Source organism: Epithele typhae, assembly GCF_022376455.1.
Source record: "Epithele typhae strain CBS 203.58 chromosome Unknown BXZ73scaffold_57, whole genome shotgun sequence".
Classification (NCBI taxonomy): domain Eukaryota; kingdom Fungi; phylum Basidiomycota; class Agaricomycetes; order Polyporales; family Epitheliaceae; genus Epithele; species Epithele typhae.
The window spans coordinates 96,533-121,822 of record NW_025954248.1 but is presented as its reverse complement, the minus strand read 5'-3'; the positions used below and the strand labels follow the sequence as shown (position 1 = coordinate 121,822).

Here is a 25,290-nt window from a genome sequence, read left to right as displayed (position 1 = left end):
CTTCCAGACCCACCACCCCGCTCCCCAGCTTCCGTTCTCTTCATGTCATCTGCGGAGGTCGATGCAATCGTCACCTTTTTCTCTGAAGAGTAACTAGAAATCGCGATGTTTTCCATGAGCGCTCATTGACGTTCTGTCGCAGGATCTTGGCGACGTATTGCCAGATGTCGGTTGGAGGTAAGTGCCATACTGTACGTTTGAATGTGCGTGTTGAAGATTCGATAATACATGTCGACAGCCCTCTATTTCTATGACTGGCTGATACTCTTCGACAAAGAGACTTCTCTATTCTGGCGACGCCCCATCACCGGTGCCGGCGCACTATACTTCCTCAACAAGTATATCTTCACTGTACATATTATCTCCGGCATGGTAGGGATGGATACGAACTTCTCAGTCAAGGTATGGTAACCTCTTTGCATGCGTTGTACGTGAGCGGAAACAGGGCTTTCAGGAGTACGTAGAATCCTCAAATCTTCATATCGTCCAACTCCTACTCACCACAACGACGTGTAGATGTACCAACTCTGGAATAGTGACCCTTGCGTTTCATTTCAGTTCTTACATATTATGGGCTGGTACGTCACACAACAAATTGATCTTTTACCTCAACTCAGAATGCGATTAGTGTTCTCCGGTCTACGGGCCTTCGTTCTGAGCCAGAGCTGGATGATCGGCACTTTGGTGCTCATCCTCTCTTGTGCGCCAATAGGCGTCAACTATGTGAGCCCTAGTTTGTGTTCTTATCTCCATGATTGAGGTTAATAACGCTAGTTGTTCAGACCCAGTTAGGATTCCACTACTCGGGTCTGCCCGAACCTCTGGTGGGGTGTCTCAACGAGACCGAGTACCCGCCGAACCTGGTACCTATGTGAGCACAGCCGTTTCGAGTAAGCATTCGATGTGTGTCACTCACCACTACATTGATAGCTGTACGCTGCTCTGTTTTCACTTACTACAAGTCGACTCACTCGGGCCCCAATGTTTCCGTAGTTATCGTCCTTGCCAGGGCGCCGCTCATTGTGGCAGATATCATTATCATAGCCATCAGTTGGTGGAGGCTGCGTGGGCAGCTTACTTGGTCTCAAGCTCTCTTCACGAAGCGGCTCACGCTGGCCAAGGTTTTTCTGCGAGATGGTAACGTTGAAGAGCTTTACGCGGTCCTTGGAGCAACTGCTGAACGACTCTCTTCCCACCCACCAGGTACCATATATTTCATGTGCGTACGCGTTTCGCCTTATCTGAAATTCCTCCCACTCACATCGGATCCATCCTGAAGAGTGTTACTAGTATTCAACGTCCTCCACATGGCATTTAGCTTAACATCTGTACGTATCCTTGTCGCTTTTTGATGTTCACACGTACCGACCACGATCCCACCAGGTCTTCAGCGGCGGAGGGGAAGGAAGCAACATCACCGCATTCACCGATCCGTAAGAGCGCGGGTCCCTTTTCGGTTCTGAGCGCGCCATTGACGAGGGATTCCTCCCCATAGGATCACGGCCATCTTGATCTCGCGCTTCCTGCTGAACATCCAAGAGGCCAACTTGAAGCCGGTGCACTTTTCGACCGAGGACTCGCCCATCTTCACTTCTCGCTCGACCCTCGGCCGACCCCGCGCTGCGGGAGATGGCGGGACCGCGACGCTCAGGTTCGCGCGGTTCGTCGACTCCATCGGGGCCGAACTGGAGCCCGAAGACTTCCTGTCCGGGCTCAGCAGTGGATCATGGAAGGGCTCGGAGAATATGGCCATGATGGAAGAAGTCGGGGACGCAGACGGTGATCGGAGGAGGGGCGAGGAAGGGTTCGACGATGCGCCGGCGCATGATATACTGGAAATCTACGAAGTTCCCCGCGATGTCAAATGAATCACAGGTGCGTGTTGCCGTAGACGCGACTGCGTCGAGACTCGACGGCGCTGAGAACTCCTCAACAGGCTCGAGACGCCAGTGCAGATCATAAATATATTCTACAATTCTCGAAAACATGTGTCTAAACGTCCGAGATATCAATCTCGTTTGCTTCTTCCGTCTTCCGTCCTCCTGGGGCCATCCCTGCGAGCGTTTCAGAGAGAACATGGGCAAACCGCGCAACGAGCGTGTCCTGCATTGCCTGTCGCGACTGCTCCATCTGCGCCTCCATCCGCTCCAGCTTCGTCTGCAGCGACGCGAACCTGTCGTTCATCACGTCGAACTTCTCGTCCATGGCCGAGAGGCGCTTCTCCAGCTCCGCAAACCGGTCCGTCGGGTTCACGAGCGGGCCGGACTCGAAGGGCGTCATGGGGAGAACGGGGTCTGCGTCGCGCTGCTTGCAGCGGACGAGGGGGTGCGTGTAGACGTGCCGGTGTGGGTGCTGATCATCAAGGCTGAGGTCGGAACCCGTGAAACCTCTCGCGCTACACATCACGCAGAGGAAGTCGTCTGTGCGCACGCAAAATCGTGTGAGACATGTTCCTCCTTATGTGGTGGGATGGCGTCATCTTACCGAACTCGTGCCCGTAGTACCATGTAGGCTGAGGGAACGGCTTGGAGCATTCTTGGCAACGAATGAGGGAGTTGGCCTCGCAGTTATCGCAGACGTAATCTTGGAAACAGAGGTTCAGACGAAGCAAAGCGCAGTGAGTCTACCAAATGCATACCGCTGCAGATCATACAGTACCAGCAATCGCCCATGAAAACATCTTGAGCGCAGATGCGGCATCTCCAGAACTCCGGACGGGGGCCTTCGAAGTACTCTGGGGGTTGATGCGACGGGAAGGCCAAGCTTGACGGCTTTTCGCCGTCCTCGTTTACTATGTCAGACGGAGAGATGGAGGGAAATGAGGAAGGCGGCCTGGCAGGGGGTCCCATGAGCGCTCCGCTCCGGAGTTGCTGCAGAACAGAGAGAGCCGACAGTTTGAGGCGCTGCCACGTGTAGTTGTGGACCATCGTTCGGACTTTGACGAGGTCATGCGTCGGGCGGTGGACGAGCGGGATTCGGGGCGGGATCCCCTTCCATGCGCGGATGTCTATCGTCTGACGGAGACATTCGTTTCTGTCGCAGATGCTGACCCAGAGCTGGAACTCGTCGTTCGGGGCGCAGTCGAGACATAGGAACCGCGATCCGCTCGTCTCGTGCGGATGAGCATCTTGGTTTCCAGTCGCGCAGTCCTCGACCCTGCCGGACGGGTCGTGAGCACGACGAGGTGTAGAGAGGGATAAAATTTTGATAGTTGCGCTTACCCGTTGAACATCCCCGTCGTCGCGATGTAGTCGCCTATGGTCTCGTAGAAGAGTGCGTCTGCCGCCGTGCATGACCGGTGGACTTGGGCGAGGTCCTCCCGTGTGAACGGCGCGCGGGTCTGGTACCTCTGTCGGTCGATTTCGAGGAACCGCCGGCGCACGTCCCGGCGAGCCGCGAAGTACGACCACGACCACTGGCGCCGGCGGACAACGCTGAGAGTCGCGGAGATCGCATACGCCCATAGCGCGGGGTACCGTCCGGGCGCTTCAGGTTGCAGCTTCGCGGGGAATGGTCGGAAGATGACGACGTCGGCAGGGGCTTTCTTCAGGATGAACTTGCGATCGATGTCACATCGATTGTTGTATGCCGCGTCGCCTTCGATGGTGCACTCGTCGACCAGTCTCCCGATATAGAATATCTTGAGATCGGACTTGTAAGACACCTTCCACTCTACTCGGACGGTACCATCGTCCGAGAACTTGCAGAAACCAGTGACTTCGAAGTTGTCGCTGTCGAAGTCGATTCCAGAGCCGACGAAGGGTTGTGCAGTGTCATCTTGCTCATCGCCTTCGTCGGAGCTGTCCTCGCTTGTGGTGCTTTTGCTGTCGATATCGTCGTCATCGATCGGCCCCTGGCCGGCAACATGGAAGTGGAAGGAAATCATGGGCCGAGAGGGGTACGCTACTTCGTCGTGACAGAATCCGTTCCATTCGCCGACGCTGATAGAATGTCAGTAGGGTAAACTAGCTTTATATGGCCCATATACTCACATCGCATCAAGCGGGGACGGTGCAGAAGTATCCAGTTCCGTCTGGGTGTCAATGATATCGTAGAGCCTGGAGTCGTAGGGAAACTCCTCCTCTTCTTCGTACGCATCAAGGTCGCACACGGCATCGAACTGGAGAGGAGCCAGCTGAAGCCATTTGGAGACCTCGGAGTTCTCAAAAGACCAGAAAGCCGACGGATCATGAAGGTGTGTGTACTGTGAAAGCCGGATCAGCACTAAGGTCGTTCTACACGCGCATATTCCTTTCACCATTCCGAACGCATGCTCGTAGAACTCTGCCTTGAGGTCTGTTCTGTTTCGCTGTCCAAAAAGGCCTGTCGCAGGTGAGCGACAGGCACTGGGAGTCTCGTAGTCGGGACTCACTTTGAAGATCACTGTACCTGTTGGAGACAGCATTGTAGACTTGACTGAGCGAGTCGAACGAGCGTGTCCACTCGCGGTGAGTGAACGACACGACCCGAGCCGCGTAGAACTTCTTGCAGTCGTACTCCAGCAGCAGGTACAACAGGGCGAAGACAGACTATTCCATCTGTCAGCGATGTGGGTCATGTAAACTTAGTCGAGACCGACCTTCTCGAACGATCGTTTCCCGAGAACCAGAGAGAGGGTATCAGACGCGTCGATGTGATACTTCACTTTGGTCAAGTTCTCTCGCAGGGAGTGTTCTTCGAAGTCGACCATGTCACGAAATCGATCGAGGAGCGCCGGGTCACTGGACGTCGCAACGTTGTCTTCAAAGCCCCTGACCAACTGCGCGATCCACCACCAATCGGCCATATACATGCTCGCGTTCTGCCGGTTGACCGCGAGGACGGCTCTCGATAGGTCGGCGATCTCTACAAACAGAGTCTTTATCTTCTGTATGTACTCGATGGTGGCGAGTCGACAACCTGACACATCAGGGGTTAGCCCTTGACCCACGCAAAACAGGGGTAAAATCAACTTACCGACAGCCCAATACGCCATCCAATGCGGAAAGCTGCCGCATCGCGTAAGAATTTCTGACGATGTGTGAGGGCAGGGTCCACGCACCTCCACTTCAGCACCGGCGGCCTCAGTTCCATAACTCTGTTCACTTCTGTGATCGTAACGTGGCCTGACGCATCTTCGTCAAACGCCTCCATGATTGGTCGCAGCCACGAAACGGTGAGGTACTTGAGCGCCCACGAGTCGGTGCTATTCGCGTCTGCCAACGGAATGGCGTTCTCAGACAGTTCGCGATAATGCTCCTGCAAAATCAACACGAAGGTGCGTGCTTTAACGCTACCACGCCAGTTCTGCGTGATATTTGAATGAGCGCATGTATCAACATGTATAGAAGACAACGGCTTGCCATAGCTTTCCATATCCGCCTCAGCTCCTACATGCGCGGCACTCCGTTAGCTGCGGGAACGCAACAGTGTAGGAGACAAACGCACGAGATCTCGCACCCGCATATGAGGACCGAGTGCCATCGCTTCAGTGACTGCATCAATCACGCGATCGTTCTCCACACGGATGTACCGCTCGAGTGCGTCACGCAGAGTGGCGACTTGAAGGTCGAACTTGCCCATGAACGTTTGTAGGTTGCGCTCGAGCGACTCGTCTAGGCTCTCGAGCAGTTCTTCCTCGAGAGTGTCCATCGACAGACCCTTCTTCTGGCCGCTCTTAGTCTTGTCCCCGTTCTCGCGTTGTCCTGCGCCTTGGGTTGCTTGTGAGTGGCGCAATGGAGGGCGACTCTTCTCATCGTCCTTGCCGTCGCTGCGGAGCGAGGCGTCCAGAGCAAGCAACGACTTGAGAACCGCGTCATCTTTGCGTGCGTTCTTGAAGCCGCCAGCATTGTGGATAGCTTGTTGAATTTTTAGCTCATCGCAGGACGCGAAGGTTGTCAGCAGCGCGACGACAGTCTCCAGCCTAGCCCAACCAATTAACCCCAGCTCCCATGAAGTAATGTGTCGAACGTACTTGGCGCCGATCTCGTAGTTCTGACGCTTGATCTCGGTCACGCCCGTGGCCGTGTGCATCGCGAGCGCGAACTCGAAGTCGCCTTTGCGTTGGGCGAAAATTTCGACAAACTCGCCGAGCCTGTCCGCCCAGAGGGGGCCCTTGAAGACGCGTACGATCGGTCGCTTCTTCAGGAACGTATCGCAGACGTTCGCACAAGCCTTGATATTCTCGGCAGTCTTGTTGGAGAGTCTCTCTAGTCGGTCCTCGAGAGCTTCTCCGTCGAGACCCCGATGGCGTGTACTCTCGATGTCTTTCAGCCTAAGCCTCGTAAGCACCTTCGAAAGCATTTGAACCTCCCTGGGAAACGCACTGGACTAGAACCATCATCATGTCCTTCATCATGACATAGAGAGTCATCACGCGTCGATCGTTGGCTCGACGCGTTGACTCGAGGTAGTAAACAGCCTCGAAGGCGAGCACCGCGACTGCGTGTTGTGGTGCTCGTGAGCTTTTAGCACGGGCGCCGTCACAATGTCTCACCTGTTACAGCTGGGTGGATCTTCGCAACTTCGTCGAGAGCTTTCATAAGCCACGGGATGTTGTCGGTGAAGCGTTCGATACCGCGCTTGATCTTCTCGGCGAGCTCCGACTCCTCCGCGTCCGCGTCCTTCAAGCCTTCGACTACTTTCTCGACTGCTGTAGTAGCCAGAGTAGCTAGGCGACCGATCCGTTTCTCTGCGTGTGTGCAGAGAGGTGCATCAGTAAGATGCATTGTACGAGCGCTCTATTCAACTCACCGAACACGGCCGAGTGCCGCGGTCGAATTCCCGGAGGACCAGCGTTGATCTGTGCACGCAGTGGCCTGATGTCCGCAAGCGCCCGATCTGTTACGTACGATACGCGTGCGGACGCAGGAATGACAGTTCTTGCAGACCCTTCAGGTCTAGGTATGTCGAGGTCAAGATGTGCATCGTCCCCGATGTCGATCGTGTTGATGACAGGTGAATTCAGTTCCGACGAGGTCTCGCTAGCACCGTCGCCACGATCCTCGGAGGCTGAGAGAGGACTTCTGCCTCGTGATCTGCGTAGGCGTCGCGTGAAAGTAGAGAGGGACATGAAGGTCAATGGGTGGATGGAAGGAGACACGTGCGGTGACGATCTTGCCTTTATATACATAGCGAATGGTCTTGGCAGCGGCGCCTTGTGGTTCTATGTGGGCTGCCGATGACTCGGAGCGTTCATCACGAAACCGGTGCTTCAGAAGAGAAGTTGGCGAAAGCGGCAAGGTAGTCTGTTGAGGCGGCCCGGGCGGCTATGTACGCGGAATGTGTATATGCGTGGCTCCTACGATGGAGAGAGAGAGAGGGCAGTTCAATCACCTCCTCTACCGGAGGCGATCCCGGAACGCTACTTAGATAGAGTGTTAGCCGAGATAAACATGCCAGATGTGGCACCTACATATGTCGCGTGGAAGTTCTCTCCCAGAGACTGATGAAAGAGTTAACGACGAAGAGCGAGTCGCGGGCTGAGACGAATTAGCGCCATGCAGAGTGTCGGGGCGTGGAGCGCCCGCGACCTGCCGCAGCTGCAGCTGCAGCCTTCCAGCGACGACCATCTTCACCCAACCATCCCCCACCTTCTTCAACCACGCGCGAGGACGTCACACCCGCATCCTCCCACACCCCAGATCTCAGATTGCGTCGAGTGTATCACTCCGCTTCTGGAGTTACGCGGTTGCTCAGCTCTCAGCACGCCTTTGTCGTCGCAGAGATCCGAGCAGTTCTACACTTCGTGCACACAGCATCCCTGTGACAGACTGAGGCCCTCTGGGACTCACGTCATCTATCGAGAAACGTTTGACGAGCAACCGTCGGACAAAGCGCGGCCACGGCCATGCCATGGAGTTCCTCCAGCGGAGTCTCGCCTCTCAGAGGCCGTCGGGTCATGACTGCCATTCCGGTGGTCTTTGATGCGACGGCGCTGAGGGATGAAGAGACTCTGCAAAGCGCAATTCGCGCTGTTGAGCAGATTCTCGCTCGCCCCGATGTTGATGTGGAGGAGGCGATTTCTGAGTTGCTTGAATCGTCCACCAAAGCCCTTGAGCTTGTCCTTGCTTGTGAGTCTCGATTCTCGTGCTGTCTTTGGATACACACAACTGACATTGCTTTAAGGTGTAAGCAAGACGACATTCGACCGCATCTTCTCCTCCATTTGCGAAAACTTTCCGTTTACGTCTGAGACCTTTACCTCTTCGGTGGCCCATGCCCTACTCACTCGACTTTCATTGTTCCTCCTCTTTCTCCCCGACGTGCGATCGCCCCAGCTCTCCCAAACCCGGCTTGCAAAGCAGCGCAATCTCACCGAGACAACCATCGCGGCGCTTCAAGTCCTCGCCCGGCTTCGATTCCCTGAAGTCGCTCCACAAGCCGAGGAAGATGTCGACGACTTCGGCGAGGTCGAGTTCGCGGTCAAAAGGAAGCCCAAGAACAAACACAAGCGCAAGCAGTCGAAAGCGCAATACACCTATGTCTCGGACGCCGACCGCAAAGTCATCCTCGCCCATCCCGAGGCGAACAAGGTGCCATCAACAAAGGAGGAGGCAATGGACTTGAGCATGCGTATGCTGGAGGAGCGGAAGGACGTTCTCAAGGTGCGCACATTCTTTTCCCTATGCGTACGGCTCTTTATGTCCCTCAAGGAGCTCTTGAAGATGCTCCGAAGCGACGGTCTCTCCACCGTTATCAAGAACACCTTCTACTCCCTCCCCACCTCTGAAGTTGTTGACGGTACCCCCGAAGACGACGTCGCGGACGCTTCTTTTGCTTCTTCCATCGCTGAAGGGGCTTCCTCCGTCGCCGAAGATCTGCCCCCAGTCCTCCCGATGAAAGCCGCTTTGTACTTCGACAGTGCGACCGGCTTCGGTGAATGGCGCATCCTGATCTCGACGCGTGCGGATCGGGATCTGCGACAAGCAAAGAAGAGAGATGCCAAAACGTTCACCATCTACATCAAGAAGATCAAGTGAGTGCATATATCTGAACGTATGCGCGTTTGTCTACATCTATCGTACAGGGAGCTCTCCCGAGGCCATTTCTCCGACGACAACCAGAAGCGCCTCACTGGGCTCGACGTCGACATACCTATCTATGAGGCAAAGATGACCGGTGACACGCGTCTTGTGGTGAGTCCCTTCGTACTTGCTTCTTCCAGTTGCTCATGTTCGGCAATGTGCAGTATCAGGTTGACTGCATCCCCGAGTTCGAGAGCCCGGTATGTCTGTATCGTCGTTTGAGTAGACACGAAGAATGCTGACAGCACGGCACTAGGTCGAACGACAAGGTAAGTTGTGTTGATCCTTTCGCACATCACCTCCTTACCTCCGAGTAGTATTGCGGATTTTCGGGATCTACACCCACGCCCAGCTGGATCGTCGATTCTGGGACTGCGCGAGCCGGCACATCGGTCGTCGTGGTGCAGAGTACCGCAAGAGGTAGTGTTTTTTCATGCTGTCATCGACAACTGTATGTTTGCTGATTGTTCCGCAGATGCACTTACCGCAACCCACCAGTGAATCGTGGAGACAATGTCTACTCTCCGGCGTCGTGGCCCCCTCCAGAGCCCGTACCCGTGGAACCTGTATCAGGGCTTTCCGAGATGCGGAAGGAGGATTTAGAGGAGGTCAGTGCTTCGACTAAATGCAATCCAGACTTTGACACTGTTGTTAGATTCATTCGTTGCTCGTGCTCGAGAAATTTGTGACATTCTCGCAAGCCCTCCTGAACAGTGAGGTTGGATCCAATCCCAGGGTCTTTGGCTTACCCGTAATATGCAGGCATCCTCGCGGATCAAGACGTCGCCCATGTATTCAATGTCACGTAAGTATTCCGTTCCCCTTTTGTTGAACCTTGCTTAACCATTGCACCGATCAGACCTCAAGAGCAGAAGATTATCGAACATCCTGCCTCATGCTATGTCCTAGGGCGAAGCGGTACTGGGTAAGTCGCATCCTTGTGCTTGTGCTAATCTGATGGGTTCGACCACGGACGTCTAGGAAAACGACCACCATGCTATTCAAGATGCTCGGGATTGAACGCGCATGGGAAAGTCATCGCGAGTCTATGCCCAAACCACGCCAGCTCTTCGTCACGCAGTCTCGCGTCCTCGCCGAAAAGGTCGAGGAGTACTTTGTCAAGCTCCTCGATTCTCTCGCTACCGCCGGTCAATCGCCGACAGAGCTCGTGAAGATCGCCGCACGGAAGAAGCAGCAACAAGAGCAGGGTCTCGTCGATCGCGATGAAGAAATCTACTGGCGCGGGGACCTGCCGAAACGGTATGGTGCTCTTCAGAACGAGCACTTCCCGATGTTCGTCACCTACGACCATGTGAGTGACATGTGTTCGAATGCATTCAGTCGCGGTACCGAGCCGAGCGCATCTACAGATCTGCCGACTCTTGGAGAATGAGCTAATTCACAAGATGGACGCGGGAGCAAGCAAGGAATCCGGAATCCGTTCACTGGAGAGCGCACTGAGTATCTCCGAGTCGCACTCGCGTGAAGATGCTGTTTCGAACGACTATATGCAACAACGTCGTGACTCATTCGTTTCCTTTGGTACCTTTCTCGAAGAGTATTGGTCACACTTCCCACAAACCCTCACCAAGGGCCTCGGTTGGTCTTCCAGTTTCCTCGTTATCGCTTGAGGCTTACCAGGTAGTTGCCCAGATCCGACGCTTGTCTTTGGGGAGTTCATGGGTGATTTTCACTGAGGTGGTGCACCTTCTTCTTCACTAATGGTGTTCGACTACAGGCATCATCAAGGGTTCAGAGCCCTCCTTGGACACACCCGAATGCTACCTTGACAAAGCCACCTATCTCAAACTCAGTCACCGCACCCAAGGGACCTTTGCGAACCAGCGCGAATGCATTTACAAGCTTTTCACTGCGTATCTAAAGCGCAAGAAGGAGCGCGGAGACTACGACGCTGCAGACAGGTCGGTCTCTCGAAGGTGTCCGACTGCTCATTACTTACCAATTGGGCCACAGGACGCACGCTCTCGTCAGTGCATTGCGGCAACAGGGTGTACCAGGACATTCGATTGACTTCATGTACGTCTTCTTGTATGCTTGGATGATTGACCGAGTCTCATCATCTACGCAGATACGTCGATGAGGCTCAAGACAACCTACTGATCGACGCGCTCGGTGCGTGCTTTTCTCTCGTCATTGGGTTCTGAACGCCGATGTTCCCGCTTTAGTTCTTAGAAAGCTTTGCCGCAATCCGCAAGGACTCTTCTGGGCCGGCGACACAGCTCAGACGATCTCCGTCGGCAGCGCCTTCCGGTTCAACGACCTCAAGGCGTTCCTATTCCGATACGAAGAGGTGAGGGGGCGACTTCACATGATGTATCATGAGACTAAGTCGATTATTTCAGGCCAATGCTAAGCCTGGTGCAGGCGTACCGCCTTCCCCCGAGTCTTTCCAACTCGCCATCAACTATCGCTCACACGGCGGAATTGTCAACTGCGCCCACTCGGTCATCGAGCTCATCTCCGAGTTCTGGCCGCACGCCATCGATGCGCTAGCGCGGGAGACTGGAATGATCGACGGTCTCAAACCCGTCTTCTTCCACGGGTGGGATCAGAACACCGTACGCTACGAGCAGTTCCTTTTCGGAGAATCGTGAGTACAATGTTGCCACGCCTCTATGTTGAAACGATGTTGACTCTAAGATAGGGGGAATCATCTTGAGTTCGGTGCCGAGCAGTGTAGGTGGTCCCCATAAACAGCTATCGCATCGCTATACTTATAATTTGCTCAGGCATCCTGGTGCGAGACGACGCCGCGCGCGACAGGCTGAGAGCACAAGTTGGGGACATCGGCTTGATCATGACGCTGTACGAGAGCAAAGGCCTCGAGTTCAACGACGTCCTGCTGTACAACTTCTTCGAAGACTCCACCGTCGACCTCTCTCAGTGGCGCGTCGTCCTCAACGCGCTTCCACCGGAATCTCGCGTCAATCATCCCGCGCCCCGCTTCGACGACGTGCGCCACAGTGGCGTGTGCAGAGACGTGCGTGTTCCAGTACATCATCTCCCTGTGCGCGATGCTTATACCGTCCACAGCTCAAGTTCCTCTACGTCGCGATCACAAGAGCGAGGAAGAACCTGTGGATCGCAGATGGATCGGAAAAGGGAGAACCTATGCGAGTACGTCGTCTATTTGCCGATGACGTGGCATGAGTCTGACCCGCGTGGATCCTCAGATCGTGTGGTCGTCGCGGAACCAAATCCAGAGCTGCACTCCGGGAAGCGATGTGCCGAAGCTGGCGATGTCGTCGACCCCGGAGGACTGGGCGAAGACCGCGCTCTCGCTCTTCAACAATCGCCGGTACATGCAAGCAATGCACTGCTACGAGAGGGCGGGGCTCACGCGCGAGAAGGCCGTCGCCCACGCCTACCACCTGCGTGAACTCGCGCGCAGCACCCCAGTGACGCGTGGCGAGAGCACCGCGAAGGCAGCGGCATTCGTCAAGGCCGCGGACGCGTTCGTCTCGTCTGCCACGGCCGCGGTGACGGAGAAGAAGGCGTACTACCGCATTGCGGGCGAGTGTTTCGTCGCAGGCGGTGATGACGTCAAGGCGGCGCAGGCGTATCGTTTCGCGGAAGAGTACACTCTGGCGGCACAGCACTTCCGGAAGGCGGGCAAGTTCGACGATGCGATCGATGTGATCCAGTCCCACAAGGGCTTGGTCGCGGCGGCCGTGGCGGACAGCATCCTCGGCGTGTCGAAGCTGTACTTCTTGCGCGAGAAGCAGATAAAGTACGTCCTGGTCTGCGTTATCTTGGCTTATGTCTCGGTCGCTTACCGGTGATCCAGGAAAGCACGGGCGCTGTTCGAGACGGACGAAGAGGCGCTGGAGTACATGGACGACTTCGGGCTGGATATCGCGCGGGCGTCGCTGCTGGAGGACATGGGCAAATTCGCAGACGCCGCGGATGTTCATTTCGCGGAAGGGAATGTGCTCGAAGCCATCCGCCTGCTCTCTTTAGACACCGACAACACCGCTTCGACGAGGAAAGCCTTCGACTGCCTCCTGGAAGGTCTTTGGCAGCGCCTATCTCTCGGCGCCATAATTTCCGATGACGACTTGAAGAGCTCTGGCATCGTCACCAAATTACTCCGGCTTTCCGATGGTCTGCCAATTACCGGTGTAGATGAGAACATACGGAACGAGGTACGAGGACTGGCACGTTTATGTGTTGGCCATGACCTGATCAGCCACAATACTTAGGTGACAATGTTCTCCGCGATCGCGCATCGAGACCACAACACGCTGGCCGCTCTCGTTGACAAGTTCAAGGCTCATAGCAACAAGCCGGCCGCTCTTCTCTGCATGGAACATCGATTCTCCGTACCCTTTAAGCTCCAGAATGCTACACTGCAGGAAATTGTCAATGCGCAGCGCGACTTCTCCAGCTACGTCACAGACCTTCACCGAATCTGGTTCCTGGCGAAACCATGCGACAGTCTCCACGTGCGGAAGCTTTTTGCCTTCTCTCCGTCTTCCGAAGATACCTTCATCCTACCTCCGAATTCTCTTCTTGCTTCGCAGTGTCACCCACGCATTACTCCAAGCTACCGAGTGGTCGACCAGGGCATATCAGTGTCGGTTTGGGAGCTGGAGCACCTCATCAAGGTCGTGGTGAAGACGAAGCTTATGAAGGTTGTGAATGCCGAGGACCAACACTGCCGCAATCTCCGTCTACTGAAACCTTGTATTCCTTTCGCCGTCTTCGGACACTGTAACCGCGGCGGCTGTCCTCACGAACACGTTCCAGCTGCGAGCCTCGATGTCGCTTCGTATCATCTTCGCGTACGTGCGCACCTGCAACAGATCATAATCTACCACAACATGCATATAGGCGAGCACAAGACGACGTTTTCGCTTCAACAAATGTACGTTTGGGACGGTATATCCCGTCGAACACTTACTGACTGGGATCGTTGATAGGTACTGGCTTCGCGAGCTACATGACTCCCTGTTCCCTGCCCACTACAAACTCGGCGGCTACCACCTCTTGAACCCAGGCTTGATCCCAGAATTTGGCCAAAGCATGCACATCACGCAGATGTGGGTCGAAAAGCTGCTCTACGAAATCGAGCCGTATGAGCTCCCGCGGCATTTCCTCTCGAACTTCCTTCGAACGATCCGTTTAGCGTTGTCGTTCAACTCTAAAGCCGCCACGGGATACCTCCCTCGCATCAACGCAATCGCCCAGTACAGACCTCCTATCCTTCTCCGCGGAATCGATCGACAGTACGTCATCAACGACCTGGTCGGCTTCCTGCACCAAAGGGACAGAGCATCCTTGAGCATGGGCGTCCTCTTCATCAAGTGCGTATCCAAGCACACTGGTTAACTGAACTCCTCCGACACACGTTCCGTTTCATAGCCACGTTCTCGCCAATCGGGTCGCCTTTGACATTGGTCTCCTCTGCGACCTCATGGACGATGTGTGCAGCCGCCTCATCATCTCTATGAGGCTCCAGGGGGGAGGGACTCTTCATGACGTCACGTTACCGAAGAGTTGGCTCCTCAAAGCGATGCCCTACCTCGACTCCGTGCGCATTGCTGACACTCGCATGGCGCAGCTATATATGAAGGATCATATGGGCGATCTCCTGGAGATGATCTATAGCGTAGTGGGGGCCGGTGGGTCACGAGAGCATCGTTGATCACATTGTATGCTCACCTCGATACAGATCACCTTCAGTTCGAAGGCCGTGAGCTACCGAAGATGGGATTTCCCCTCAGGAACACCTTCTTCGCCAGAGTGTAAGCATGTGAAAATGCCTTCGTGATGTGGTGTTCACAACTGACTACATTTCTTCGCGCAGATGCAAGAACTTGTGCCTATGTAAGTAACATCAGTCCTGTTGCTCACCCCGTAACTCACTATCATTCTGAAGGGGGTTACAACACGCAATGGTACGGCCTTCGGGAATTAATTGCGCGATCAATCTCGTCCGTGGACAAACCCAACAGGTCATTCCATCACACCATTGAGAAGTACGCGTGCAACGTCGCAGAGACTTTGACCGGTATTGACTTCTCCCTCAGGTATATCAGCGCCAAAAAGTGGGACAAGCTGGCTCGACTGGCTCGGCAGTCGGCAGCAGACTCCAAGCTGGACGAGATGATTCAACTCCATCACTCCATGAAGCCGATCTACAAGCCTCCAATACCAGGCGTGCGCCGCATTATCTACAACAAGTTGGAAGACATCCAGTGGTTGCTGAAGACGGACGGTTCCGGCGCGCAGACCACGGGTCTTCGTGCTGACGCACTGCCTTTCGTTCCCGTCAACGCCCCCACCCCTGCAGTCGAGCCGAGCGCGAGCGAGGAAGACGGTGTGGCCGAGGGCGAAGACGACGCGGTGGACGAGGAGGTGACAGAGGGCCCCGACCAAGCCGTCGACGTCGACGCGATCACCAAAGACATCGCCGCGGAGCAGAAGCGCACGGCGGCCGCCGCGCCTACCGCCCAGGAGATAAGCGCTGCAAACAAGATCGCGAGCGCGTACCAGCGCTACCTCGCGCGCACACGCGTCCCCAAGCTCAGCAAGGCGCGCCGGCGGTGGCAGAGGATCTTCGACAAGTACGCCGCGCACGCGCGTACCGTCCAGTGGCCGCATGCGCACTACCGCATGCTCTTCCTCGGGCCCGTCCCACACCTAGCGTCCGCAGTCGAGATGATGAAATATTACCTGTACGAGACGCGGATCCAGCTTCGCAAGAAGCTCAACATCGCGAAGCACCTGGAACTCGAGACGATGGGGTCTACGTTGACACAGATGAAGTAAGTTTCGCGCGTCCGTTACATAACGCGCTTGTCGCTCATGCTGGACATCGTACACAGTACACTCTTCAAGAGATCCGACCGTCTCCACAAGGACCTAGCGCCGACTGCCGCAGTTCACCAAGAGCGTGACATCGAGAAGTTGAAGAGTCTCGTGCTCGAAGCGGAAGAGCTGGCGCGCGCGCTCCCTCCGACGGCAGAATGCGAGAAGGACATGAAGCTTGCCACGCGGGGCATTGTCGCCGTTCCCCAGCCGCCCAAAGCGCCGCCCAAGCCGCAGCTCAATGTAGGGGTGGACGGCGATATCGATGGAGTCAACGAGGGCGACAGTGATTACGACGAAGACGAGGAGGCTGAAGAAGACGAGGATGGGGAGTGCTCGGACGAGGACGGGGACGAAGACGGCACTGAGTACACAGACTCCGATGAGGGCGAGACTACGGACGAGGATGAGTATTAGGAATTGGGGAGACTACCTCCAACTTCGAAATATACCATTGCGCGATCTCAACCGCCTGTGTTTCGTATCGCACCAGCCAAGACTGCAAACGCCGAACCGGAGGGAGGAACTCTCCGATTCCACCGGACTCGGGGTTGGCCCAGAACAAGACTTTGCACTAACGCGTTTTGAGTTCTGTGCGCACGCAGCGTCTTGACTGCCGCAGCACAACCATCGCTCTCATTCCACCTTCACTGGCCACGCGAAGAGTCGTCACACCGGCTTCCCCCACACTACTGTGCCCTCTGGCAGCTTCTCTCCGTTGCTCTCCATATTCGAACCTACCCACCAATTACCGGTTTACCCACGGGCCACAGTGCACCACGGTTCAAACGGACCGCGCCTGCGACGCACTCGGTGGACCAGCCTCCTGCCCAGATCGCCGAGCAGAGTCCATCGGCCAGACCGTCGCAATGCCACTTCCTTCTGGAGGGAAGTTCTCTCCTCTGAGAAGTCGTCGAGTCCTCAGTGCCATCCCCGCATTGTTTGACACGACGCTTCTGAGGGACGATGGTATTCTGCAAGTCGTCATATCCGATGTGGACAGTCTCCTTGGACGTCCCGATGTCGATGTTGAGGGAGTCGTCGCTGAGCTCGTTGAGTCGCCCACAAAAGCGCTGGAGCTGGTCCTCGCTTGTGAGTACTGCGGCCCGCCGCCTATCTCTGACGCCGGCGACTGACATCACCAGCCGTAAGCAAGTCGACTTTCGACCGCGTCGTCAGCGTCATCTCTGCAAACTTCCCCTTCGCGCCTGAGACCTTCGCGTCTTCGGTGGCCCACAGCTTGCTCACAAGGCTCCCCATCTTCTTCCTCTTTCTGCCCAACGCGCGATCCCTCGACCTCGCTTGGCTCTCGCAGCAGCGCACTCTCACTGAGACAACTATCTCGGCACTCCAAGTACTCAACCGGCTTCGTCTCTCCAACGCCGTTTACGATGGTGAGGAAGACATCGACGGCTCCGGCGACGCGGTCAAGAGAAAGTCCAAGAACAGACACAAGCGCAAGCAATCGAGAGCGCAAAACCCCTTCGTCTCGGACGCCGACCGCAAGACCATTCTCAGTCTCCCCGAAGCGGACTTTGTGCCGTCAACAAAGGAAGGGGCGATGGATCTATGTATGCGCATGTTGGAGGAGCGGAGGGATGTTCTCAAGGTGCGTGCTTTCAGGTTCCTCATACGCGCTGCGCTTCATCTCCTTCAAGGAGCTCCTCAAGATGCTTCGGCGCGACGGTCTTTCCGCCGTCATCACAAATGCCTACTACTCCCTCCCCACCTCTGAAGCTGTCGACGGCGCCCTCGAAGAGGAATACGAAAACGGAGCTCCGTATCCGTCCCCCGCACCCTTCGTCGTTGACGGGACCTCCGCCGTCCCTGAAGACCTCCCTCCAGTCCTACCCATGAAAGCGGCCCTATACTTTGACAGCGCAGACGGGTTCGGAGAATGGCGCGTCCTCATCTCGACGCGCGCGGACCGGGACCTACGTCAAGCGCGGAAGAGAGACGCGAAGATGTTCGCGATCTATGTCAAGAAGATCAAGTAAGTGCACGCTCAGCTGTATGCGCGCTCTTCCCCACATATGGCGCAGGGAGCTTTCGAACGGTCATTTCTCGGACGACAATCAGAAGCGATTGACCGGGCTCGACGTCGACATCCCTATCTACGAAGCCAAGATGACTGGGGATACGCGTCTTGTCGTGAGTCGGTTTATGTGGTCTTCTCCCACCTGCTCATGCTTGGGAACGTGCAGTACCAAGTCGACTGCATCCCTGAGTTCCAGAGTCCGGTGAGTAAGCGTGTCGTTCTGAGGAAGATACCAAAATGCTGAAAATGAGTCCCAGGTGGAGAGGCAAGTCCTACGGATCTTTGGCATCTACACCCACACGCAACTGGACCGCCGGCTTTGGAGTTGTATGAGCCAACACATTGACCGTCGTGGCGCAGAGTATCGCAAGAGGTACGTTCCATCAGGATTGAACCTCCGGGATGCACCTGACCACGTCCATAGATGCACCTTCCGAAATCGTCCGGTCAACCGCGGTGACAATGTTTACGCACCCGCCTGTTGGCCTCCGGTGGAGCCGACGCCAATCGAACCCGTGTCGGGTCTTGCAGAAATGCGCAAGGAAGACTTGGAAGAGGTGAGGAGCATCTTGATCGCAAAAGCACCGTCGCTCAACAGGAATATCAGATCCACTCACTCCTCGTGCTCGAGAAGTTCGTGACGTTCTCCCAAGCTTTGCTCAATAGTAAGGGCACGTCTCAGGGCATTACACCCGTCTCACACGGACCTTGTAGGCATTCTCGCAGACCAGGAGGTTGCACACGTCTTCAATGTCACGTCAGTGGGCTGGATTTTCAGCTCCCTCATCCCGCCCTACTAACTAATTGTGTCGTTCAGTCCACAGGAGCAGAAGATCATCGAACACCCTTCCTCGTGTTACGTCCTGGGGCGGAGTGGTACCGGGTAAGAGTCCCATCCTGCTTCAATCCAGCGATGTTGGCTTAGGGGGCATTTCAGGAAAACGACCACCATGCTTTTCAAGATGCTCGGCATGGAACGCGCATGGGAAAGCCACCGGGACGTGATGCCCAAACCACGCCAACTCTTCGTCACCCAGTCCCGTGTGCTGGCGGAGAAGGTCGAGGAATACTTCGTCAAGCTCCTCGAGTCGCTTGCGACCGCCGGTCATTCCCACACTGAGCTCGTGGAGATTGCCGCGCGGAAGAAGCGGCAGCAGGAACAGGGTCTTGTAGATCGTGACGAAGAGATCTACTGGCGTGGAGACCTTCCTCAGCGATATGGGGAGCTGAAGGATGAGCATTTTCCGATGTTCGTCACGTACGATCATGTGGGTCAACCTCTGGAACGCATAAGTCGATATACTCAACGAGGCTTATGCACAGATCTGCCGACTCTTGGAGAATGATTTGAACCACCACATAGTGGCGAACGTGGAGAGGGCTTCCGGCCTTCGTGCCCTGGACAGTGCATTGAGCGTGCAGGGGTCGGAGTCGCATGATAAGGGCCTTTCGAACGACTACATGCAACAACAGCGTGCTTCCTTTGTCTCCTTCGGCACTTTCATCGAAGAGTACTGGTCGCACTTCCCACAAGCCCTTACGAGGGGTCTAGGTCAGTGTTCCCAACAACCACGGTGCTGCCAGGAGCTGATGCAGTGACTGATTAGATCCGACCCTTGTTTTCGGAGAGTTTATGGGTACGTTCAGTCGACACGGCGCCTTCTTCGGCTGACAACGCCCGTCTTCAGGCGTTATCAAAGGCTCAGAGCTCGCGCTTGACAAGCCCGATGGATACCTGGACGAAGACACGTACCTCAAGCTTAGTCATCGCACTCAGGGCACGTTCGCGAACCAGCGCGAGTGTATCTATAGGCTCTTTGCTGCGTACGTCAAGCGAAAGAAGGAGCGCGGAGACTATGACGCTGCAGACAGGTAGAGTATATGTCCCGCTGTGAAGGTCTGGTTGCGTATTGACCATCAACCGGGCCATAGGACGCATGCTCTCATCAACGCGATGCGAACGCACGGCGTGCCAGGTTTGCCGATCAACTTCATGTGGGTTTTATTGCGCTCTACTGTGCTTTGTTCACTCTTGACGCTCGCTCAGATACGTAGACGAGGCTCAAGACAACCTCCTCATCGACGCTCTCAGTACGTGCTTCTTTTTGGATTAGGACTTTCGCGTAACTCACTTCCTTCCTTCCTATGCAGTCCTCCGAAAACTCTGTCGGAACCCTCATGGGCTCTTCTGGGCCGGTGACACCGCCCAGACAATCTCAGTTGGCAGTGCCTTCCGCTTCGACGACCTCAAAGCGTTTTTGTATCGGTACGAGAAGGTCTGTATCTCCATAGTCACGGGTTCGTCTTTGATCCCGACCTGACGTCATCGTCTGGCATAGATGAACTCCAAGGTCGACGCACCGCCTCAGACCCCTGAATCCTTCCACCTCGCCATCAACTACCGTTCCCATGGAGGCATCGTCAATTGCGCTCACTCCGTCATACTGCTCATCACGCAGTTCTGGCCGCACGCCATCGACGCGCTCGGGCAAGAGACGGGCATGATCGATGGCCTAAAGCCGGTCTTCTTCCATGGGTGGGACCAGAACACTGTCCGTTACGAGCAGTTCCTCTTCGGAGAATCGTGAGTCGCCCGCCGATCGCCGATGTGGACTCGACGCTAACTTGATCGCAAGTGGGAATCACATAGAATTTGGTGCCGAGCAATGTGGGTGGTCCCCATAGACTACTATCGTGTCGCCATACTCATCTATCGCTCAGGCATCTTGGTGCGGGACGAAGCGGCGCGCGACAAGCTGAGAGCACAAGTTGGGGACATTGGCTTGATCATGACGCTGTACGAGAGCAAGGGTCTCGAGTTCAACGACGTCCTGCTGTACAACTTCTTCGAAGACTCCACCGTCGACCTCTCTCAGTGGCGCGTCGTCCTCAACGCGCTTCCGCCGGAATCCCGCGTCAACCATCCCGCGCCCCGCTTCGACGACGTGCGCCACAGTGGCGTGTGCAGAGACGTGCGTGTTCCAGTACATCATCTCCCTGTGCGCGATGCTTATACCGTCCACAGCTCAAGTTCCTCTACGTCGCGATCACAAGAGCGCGGAAGAACCTGTGGATCGCAGATGGATCGGAAAAGGGGGAACCTATGCGAGTGCGTCGTCCATTTGCCGATGACGTGGCACGAGTCTGACCCTGATGGATCTTCAGATCGTGTGGTCGTCGCGGAACCAAATCCAGAGCTGCACCCCGGGAAGCGATGTGCCGAAGCTGGCGATGTCGTCGACCCCGGAGGACTGGGCGAAGACCGCGCTCTCGCTCTTCAACAATCGCCGGTACATGCAAGCAATGCACTGCTACGAGAGGGCGGGGCTCACGCGCGAGAAGGCCGTCGCCCACGCCTACCACCTGCGTGAACTCGCGCGCAGCACCCCAGTGACGCGTGGCGAGAGCACCGCGAAGGCAGCGGCATTCGTCAAGGCCGCGGACGCGTTCGTCTCGTCTGCCACGGCCGCGGTGACGGAGAAGAAGGCGTACTACCGCATCGCGGGCGAGTGCTTCGTCGCAGGTGGTGATGACGTCAAGGCGGCGCAGGCGTACCGTTCGGCGGAAGAGTACACTCTGGCGGCACAGCACTTCCGGAGGGCGGGCAAGTTCGACGATGCGATCGACGTGATCCAGTCTCACAAGGGGTTGGTCGCGGCCGCGGTGGCGGACAGCATCCTCGGCGTATCGAAGCTGTATTTCTTGCGCGAGAAGCAGATAAAGTACGTTCTGGTTATGCGTCATCTTGGCTTATGTCTAGGTCGCTCACCGGTGATTCAGGAAAGCACGGGCGCTGTTCGAGACAGACGAAGAGGCGCTGGAATACATGGACGACTTCGGGCTAGATATCGCGCGGGCGTCGCTGCTGGAAGACATGGGCAAGTTCGCAGACGCCGCGGATGTACATTTCGCGGAAGGGAATGTACTCGAAGCCATCCGCCTGCTCTCTTTAGATATCCACAACGCCTCATCGACCAAAAGGGCGTTTGAATTTCTTCTTGGTGGCCTGTGGCAGCGCTTATCTCTGGGCGTTCATGTATCTCAGGAGGAGCTCAAAGGATCCAGCACCACGGCCAAACTTCTTCGACTTGCCGAAAATCTCGAAAGGGCTGTTACTGACGAGGAAACTCGAAACGAGGTACGAATAGGAAGTTGTTACTGAACTCCGTATGCTCATCAGTTAATCAGGTGTTAATGTTCATCGCCATCTCACGTCACGACTATCCAGCGCTCGCAGCGCTCGTGAGCAAGTTCGTGGCGGTCAAAAACAAACCCGCGGTTCTCTTGTGCATGGACCACCTCTTCTCAATACCTCTCAAACTTCACAACGCGTCACTTCGAGAGATCGCCGACAAGCTACACGTCTTTATGGTATACACACAAAATCTAGGCCTTTTGCTAGGCAAGCAAACGCCCTGCGAATCCGCAGACGTGCGCAAAGTTCTGGCAATTCTTCCATTTTCCGAGGACGTCTTTGTTCTTCCTCCCAACTCCCTCCTTGCGCCCCAATGCACTCCCCGCTCCACACCCAACTTCCGCGTCATCGATCAGGGGATATCAGTACCTCGTTGGGAGTTGGACCGGCTTATCAACGTCGTACTGGAAGCTCGGCTGTTGGACGCCATCACTGAAGAGAACAAGCTCTGTCACAATTTGCGTCCGCTGCACCCTTGCCTGCCTTTCGTCGCTCATGGCCAATGCAACCGCGCTGAATGCGCCCGCCAGCACACTTTCGCCAAAGACAACGACGTTGCAACGTACCACTTCCGAATTCGAGTTGTTCTATTGCAGATCATCATCTACCACGGCCTGCGCACATGTGAACAAAAACCGGAGTTTGCGAAATCGCAGCTGTAAGTACTTGCAACCCTTAACACATTCGAAAGCATGCTGATTGATTGGGTCAGGCACTGGCTTCGCGAGCTCCACGATGCCATATTCCCAGCTCACTACAAGCTCGGCGGCCTTCATATCTTCAATGCGAAACTGATCCCAGAGTTTCGCCAGGGCGTGACCATCTCTCGGCTTTGGGCGGAAGCACTGCTCTACGAACTCCGGCCACATATCGGCAGTCCACATCTGTTCCTCACGAAGCTTCTTCGCTCCGTACGCTTGACATTGCTTTTCAACGCGCCGGCGGCGTCTGTCACCATTTCCCGTATCCCAGCCGTCGCACTGTTCCGACCACCGCACCTTCTACGCAACGACAACTGCTACGTCGTCCAAGACGCCATCGGCTTCATGCACAACAACGACAAGACTGCTTTGAGTCGAGGTGTTCTCTTCATCAAGTACGTAGTTCCATAACGCGCTCTCTCCAACCCCACACTAATGCTTCTCGGGATAGCCATGTTGTCTCGCGCAGGGTAGCCTGTGACGTCAATATCTTGTGCGACCTCATGGACACCGTGGTCAGTTGCTTGATCATCTCCACGAGGCTTCAAAGTACAGCCACGTTGCACAACGTAACGCTGCCGAAGAGCTGGCTTTTTAAGATCATGCCTCGCATCGAGTTTTTACGTACAGCAGAGACCCCAATGTCTAAGTTCTACCTCCGAAACCTCATGGCGGAGCTTCTCGAGCAAATCTACTCAGGGATACAGAGTGGTATGTTTTTTGATAGTCTTGGCGGTGTTGTCAGGTTCTTACCGTCCAATAGAACATTTCCTATTCGAGAATCGGGACCTTGCGACTCTGGCACACCCTTACCGAAATGTGATCTTTCTCAGAATGTGAGTTCTTTTTTATGTTCTTGCAAGTGGTACCACTCATATTCTACGGTCAGATGCAAGAATCTATGTCTGTGTGAGTGTGATGGGCGATTGTGAAGTCCGGAAAAGCTGATTTAATCCATAGGGGGATACAATATGGGTCGCTTTGCCATCAAGAACGAAGTCACGCGAGCAATCAACTCGGTGCGGCGGCCCAGTCGGATCTTCCATTCGTCGATCGAACCGTGAGTCGCCCAGCTCCTTCTCTGAGCCCCTGCATGCTGACCAAACATTCAAGGTACGTCGCCGCCAAGAACTGGGACAGACTCGCGCGACTTGTTCGACACTCCGCAGCGGATTCGAGCTTCGATGAAATGATCCAACTGCACCACACTGCTACCCCGATCACCAGTCCTCCTCTACCTGGCGTTCGACGTATCGTCTACGGAGACCTCGAAGATCTCCCTTGGTTTCTGCAGAGGGTCGTTCTCGAGCCCCAGCCACCGAACCCCCGTGTGGATACTTTGCCTTCCATTCCCGCCACCACTCCGGCGGATGCCTCGAATCCTGACGGCCCAGATGGGGCAGAAGCAGCTGCAGAACCCGAGGCAAACGAAGAGGAAATCGCGGCGCCAGACGAGACGGGCGAAGCACCAGACGAACACGATGTCGAAACGATCGCTCAAGCGATCGCGGCGGAGGACCGAGCGCCCGCCGTCTCAATGGCTCCTACTGCTCAGGAGGTCGACGCCGCGGCAAAAATCGCGTCCGCATACCGGCGCCACATGGCGCGCTCACGCGTCCCCAAGCTCAGCAAGGCGCGCCAGCGATGGCAGCGGATCTTCGACAAGTACGCCGCGCACGCGCGCACGGTCGATTGGCCGCGCGCGCACTACCGCATGCTCTTCCTCGGGCCGGTCCCGCACCTCGCGTCGGCGGTTGAGACGATGAAGGACCATCTGTACGAGACGCGGAGCACGCTCCGGAAGAAGCTCAACATCGCGAAGCACCTGGAGCTCGAGACGATGGGGTCTACGTTGACGCGGATGAAGTGAGTGGCCGTGTTTCTCTGCGTGCGTGCCGGGTGTTCCTCACACCGGATACCGCAGCGCCCTGTTCAAGACTTCCGACCGCCTGCATAAGGACCTGGCACCGACTGCTGTCGTCCACCAAGAGCGCGACATCGCGAAGCTCAAGGCGCTGGCGCTGGCGGTGGAGGAGCTCATGCAAAGCCTGCCTGCATCGGCGACGCAAGAATGCGAGAAGGATATGAGGCTCGCGATGAGGGGCATCGTCGCCGTCCCGAAGCCGCCCAAGAAGCCGACTAAGCCAGAGCTCAACGTATGCACGGACGACCACCTGGATGATGGCGTCGACGATGGCATTGAAGGATACGCGGAGTCGAATGGGCCGTACAATGACGAAAGCCCCAACTACGACGAACGAAATGAGGCATACGAGTACTTCCGTGACAAGTATGGCGACTATGATGACTACGATATCTGATACACGTACTTAGAGACGAGTTGGAACCCGCAGCGTACTAGCTTGATACGGGCTTCTCGATCGATCGATCCTCTTGCCTGCCTGATGACTTCTCCGAGCTCTGAATGTACTATATTATGCACTCCAATCATATGTTTCCTTTTCTCATCAGGCCTGCAGAGCAAAGATATTCGTTGCGTGGCCGCCACCCTAGCAC

General features: G+C 55.8%; 4 protein-coding genes across 4 annotated transcripts; 3 read left to right on the top strand and 1 right to left on the bottom strand.

The window, feature by feature from the left end:
• Positions 1-42: 42 nt before the first annotated feature.
• Positions 43-1,868, top strand: BXZ73DRAFT_104878 (uncharacterized protein; the record flags this gene model as incomplete). The annotated part of the gene is made up of 10 exons (XM_048016051.1): positions 43-89; positions 143-177; positions 239-338; positions 559-578; positions 629-723; positions 783-863; positions 963-1,219; positions 1,280-1,328; positions 1,384-1,433; positions 1,496-1,868. 10 exons carry the CDS (start codon positions 43-45, stop codon positions 1,866-1,868), a joined length of 1,107 nt encoding a protein of 368 aa, XP_047874279.1.
• Positions 1,869-1,992: 124 nt separating this feature from the next.
• BXZ73DRAFT_104877 (uncharacterized protein) lies at positions 1,993-7,051 on the bottom strand (the record flags this gene model as incomplete). The annotated part of the gene is made up of 15 exons (XM_048016050.1): positions 1,993-2,420; positions 2,485-2,583; positions 2,639-3,156; positions 3,222-3,941; positions 3,993-4,204; positions 4,259-4,323; positions 4,373-4,529; positions 4,580-4,899; positions 4,957-4,988; positions 5,042-5,286; positions 5,428-5,902; positions 5,954-6,253; positions 6,306-6,420; positions 6,476-6,670; positions 6,733-7,051. The coding sequence occupies 15 exons, from the start codon at positions 7,049-7,051 to the stop codon at positions 1,993-1,995; spliced, it is 4,200 nt and encodes a 1,399-aa protein (XP_047874278.1).
• Positions 7,052-7,879: 828 nt separating this feature from the next.
• On the top strand, positions 7,880-16,256 carry BXZ73DRAFT_104876 (uncharacterized protein; the record flags this gene model as incomplete). Its single annotated transcript, XM_048016049.1, has 32 exons — positions 7,880-8,051; positions 8,107-8,956; positions 9,008-9,116; positions 9,170-9,205; positions 9,262-9,274; positions 9,323-9,425; positions 9,481-9,613; positions 9,661-9,718; positions 9,768-9,810; positions 9,865-9,930; positions 9,987-10,317; positions 10,376-10,604; positions 10,659-10,688; positions 10,744-10,927; positions 10,980-11,042; positions 11,095-11,138; positions 11,192-11,316; positions 11,369-11,616; positions 11,671-11,702; positions 11,756-12,006; positions 12,060-12,143; positions 12,200-12,756; positions 12,814-13,171; positions 13,229-13,712; positions 13,776-13,893; positions 13,949-14,332; positions 14,391-14,650; positions 14,701-14,773; positions 14,836-14,855; positions 14,908-15,007; positions 15,059-15,796; positions 15,857-16,256. 32 exons carry the CDS (start codon positions 7,880-7,882, stop codon positions 16,254-16,256), a joined length of 6,696 nt encoding a protein of 2,231 aa, XP_047874277.1.
• A 452-nt stretch (positions 16,257-16,708) lies between these two features.
• Positions 16,709-25,094, top strand: BXZ73DRAFT_104875 (uncharacterized protein; the record flags this gene model as incomplete). The annotated part of the gene is made up of 31 exons (XM_048016048.1): positions 16,709-16,931; positions 16,985-17,410; positions 17,463-17,832; positions 17,882-17,990; positions 18,044-18,079; positions 18,135-18,250; positions 18,302-18,434; positions 18,485-18,542; positions 18,592-18,634; positions 18,695-18,760; positions 18,815-19,145; positions 19,201-19,429; positions 19,485-19,514; positions 19,566-19,749; positions 19,810-19,872; positions 19,925-19,968; positions 20,029-20,153; positions 20,217-20,461; positions 20,514-20,545; positions 20,599-20,849; positions 20,903-20,986; positions 21,043-21,599; positions 21,658-22,015; positions 22,066-22,730; positions 22,785-23,168; positions 23,225-23,484; positions 23,537-23,609; positions 23,663-23,682; positions 23,734-23,833; positions 23,887-24,639; positions 24,698-25,094. 31 exons carry the CDS (start codon positions 16,709-16,711, stop codon positions 25,092-25,094), a joined length of 6,765 nt encoding a protein of 2,254 aa, XP_047874276.1.
• Between the last annotated feature and the right edge of the window lie 196 nt (positions 25,095-25,290).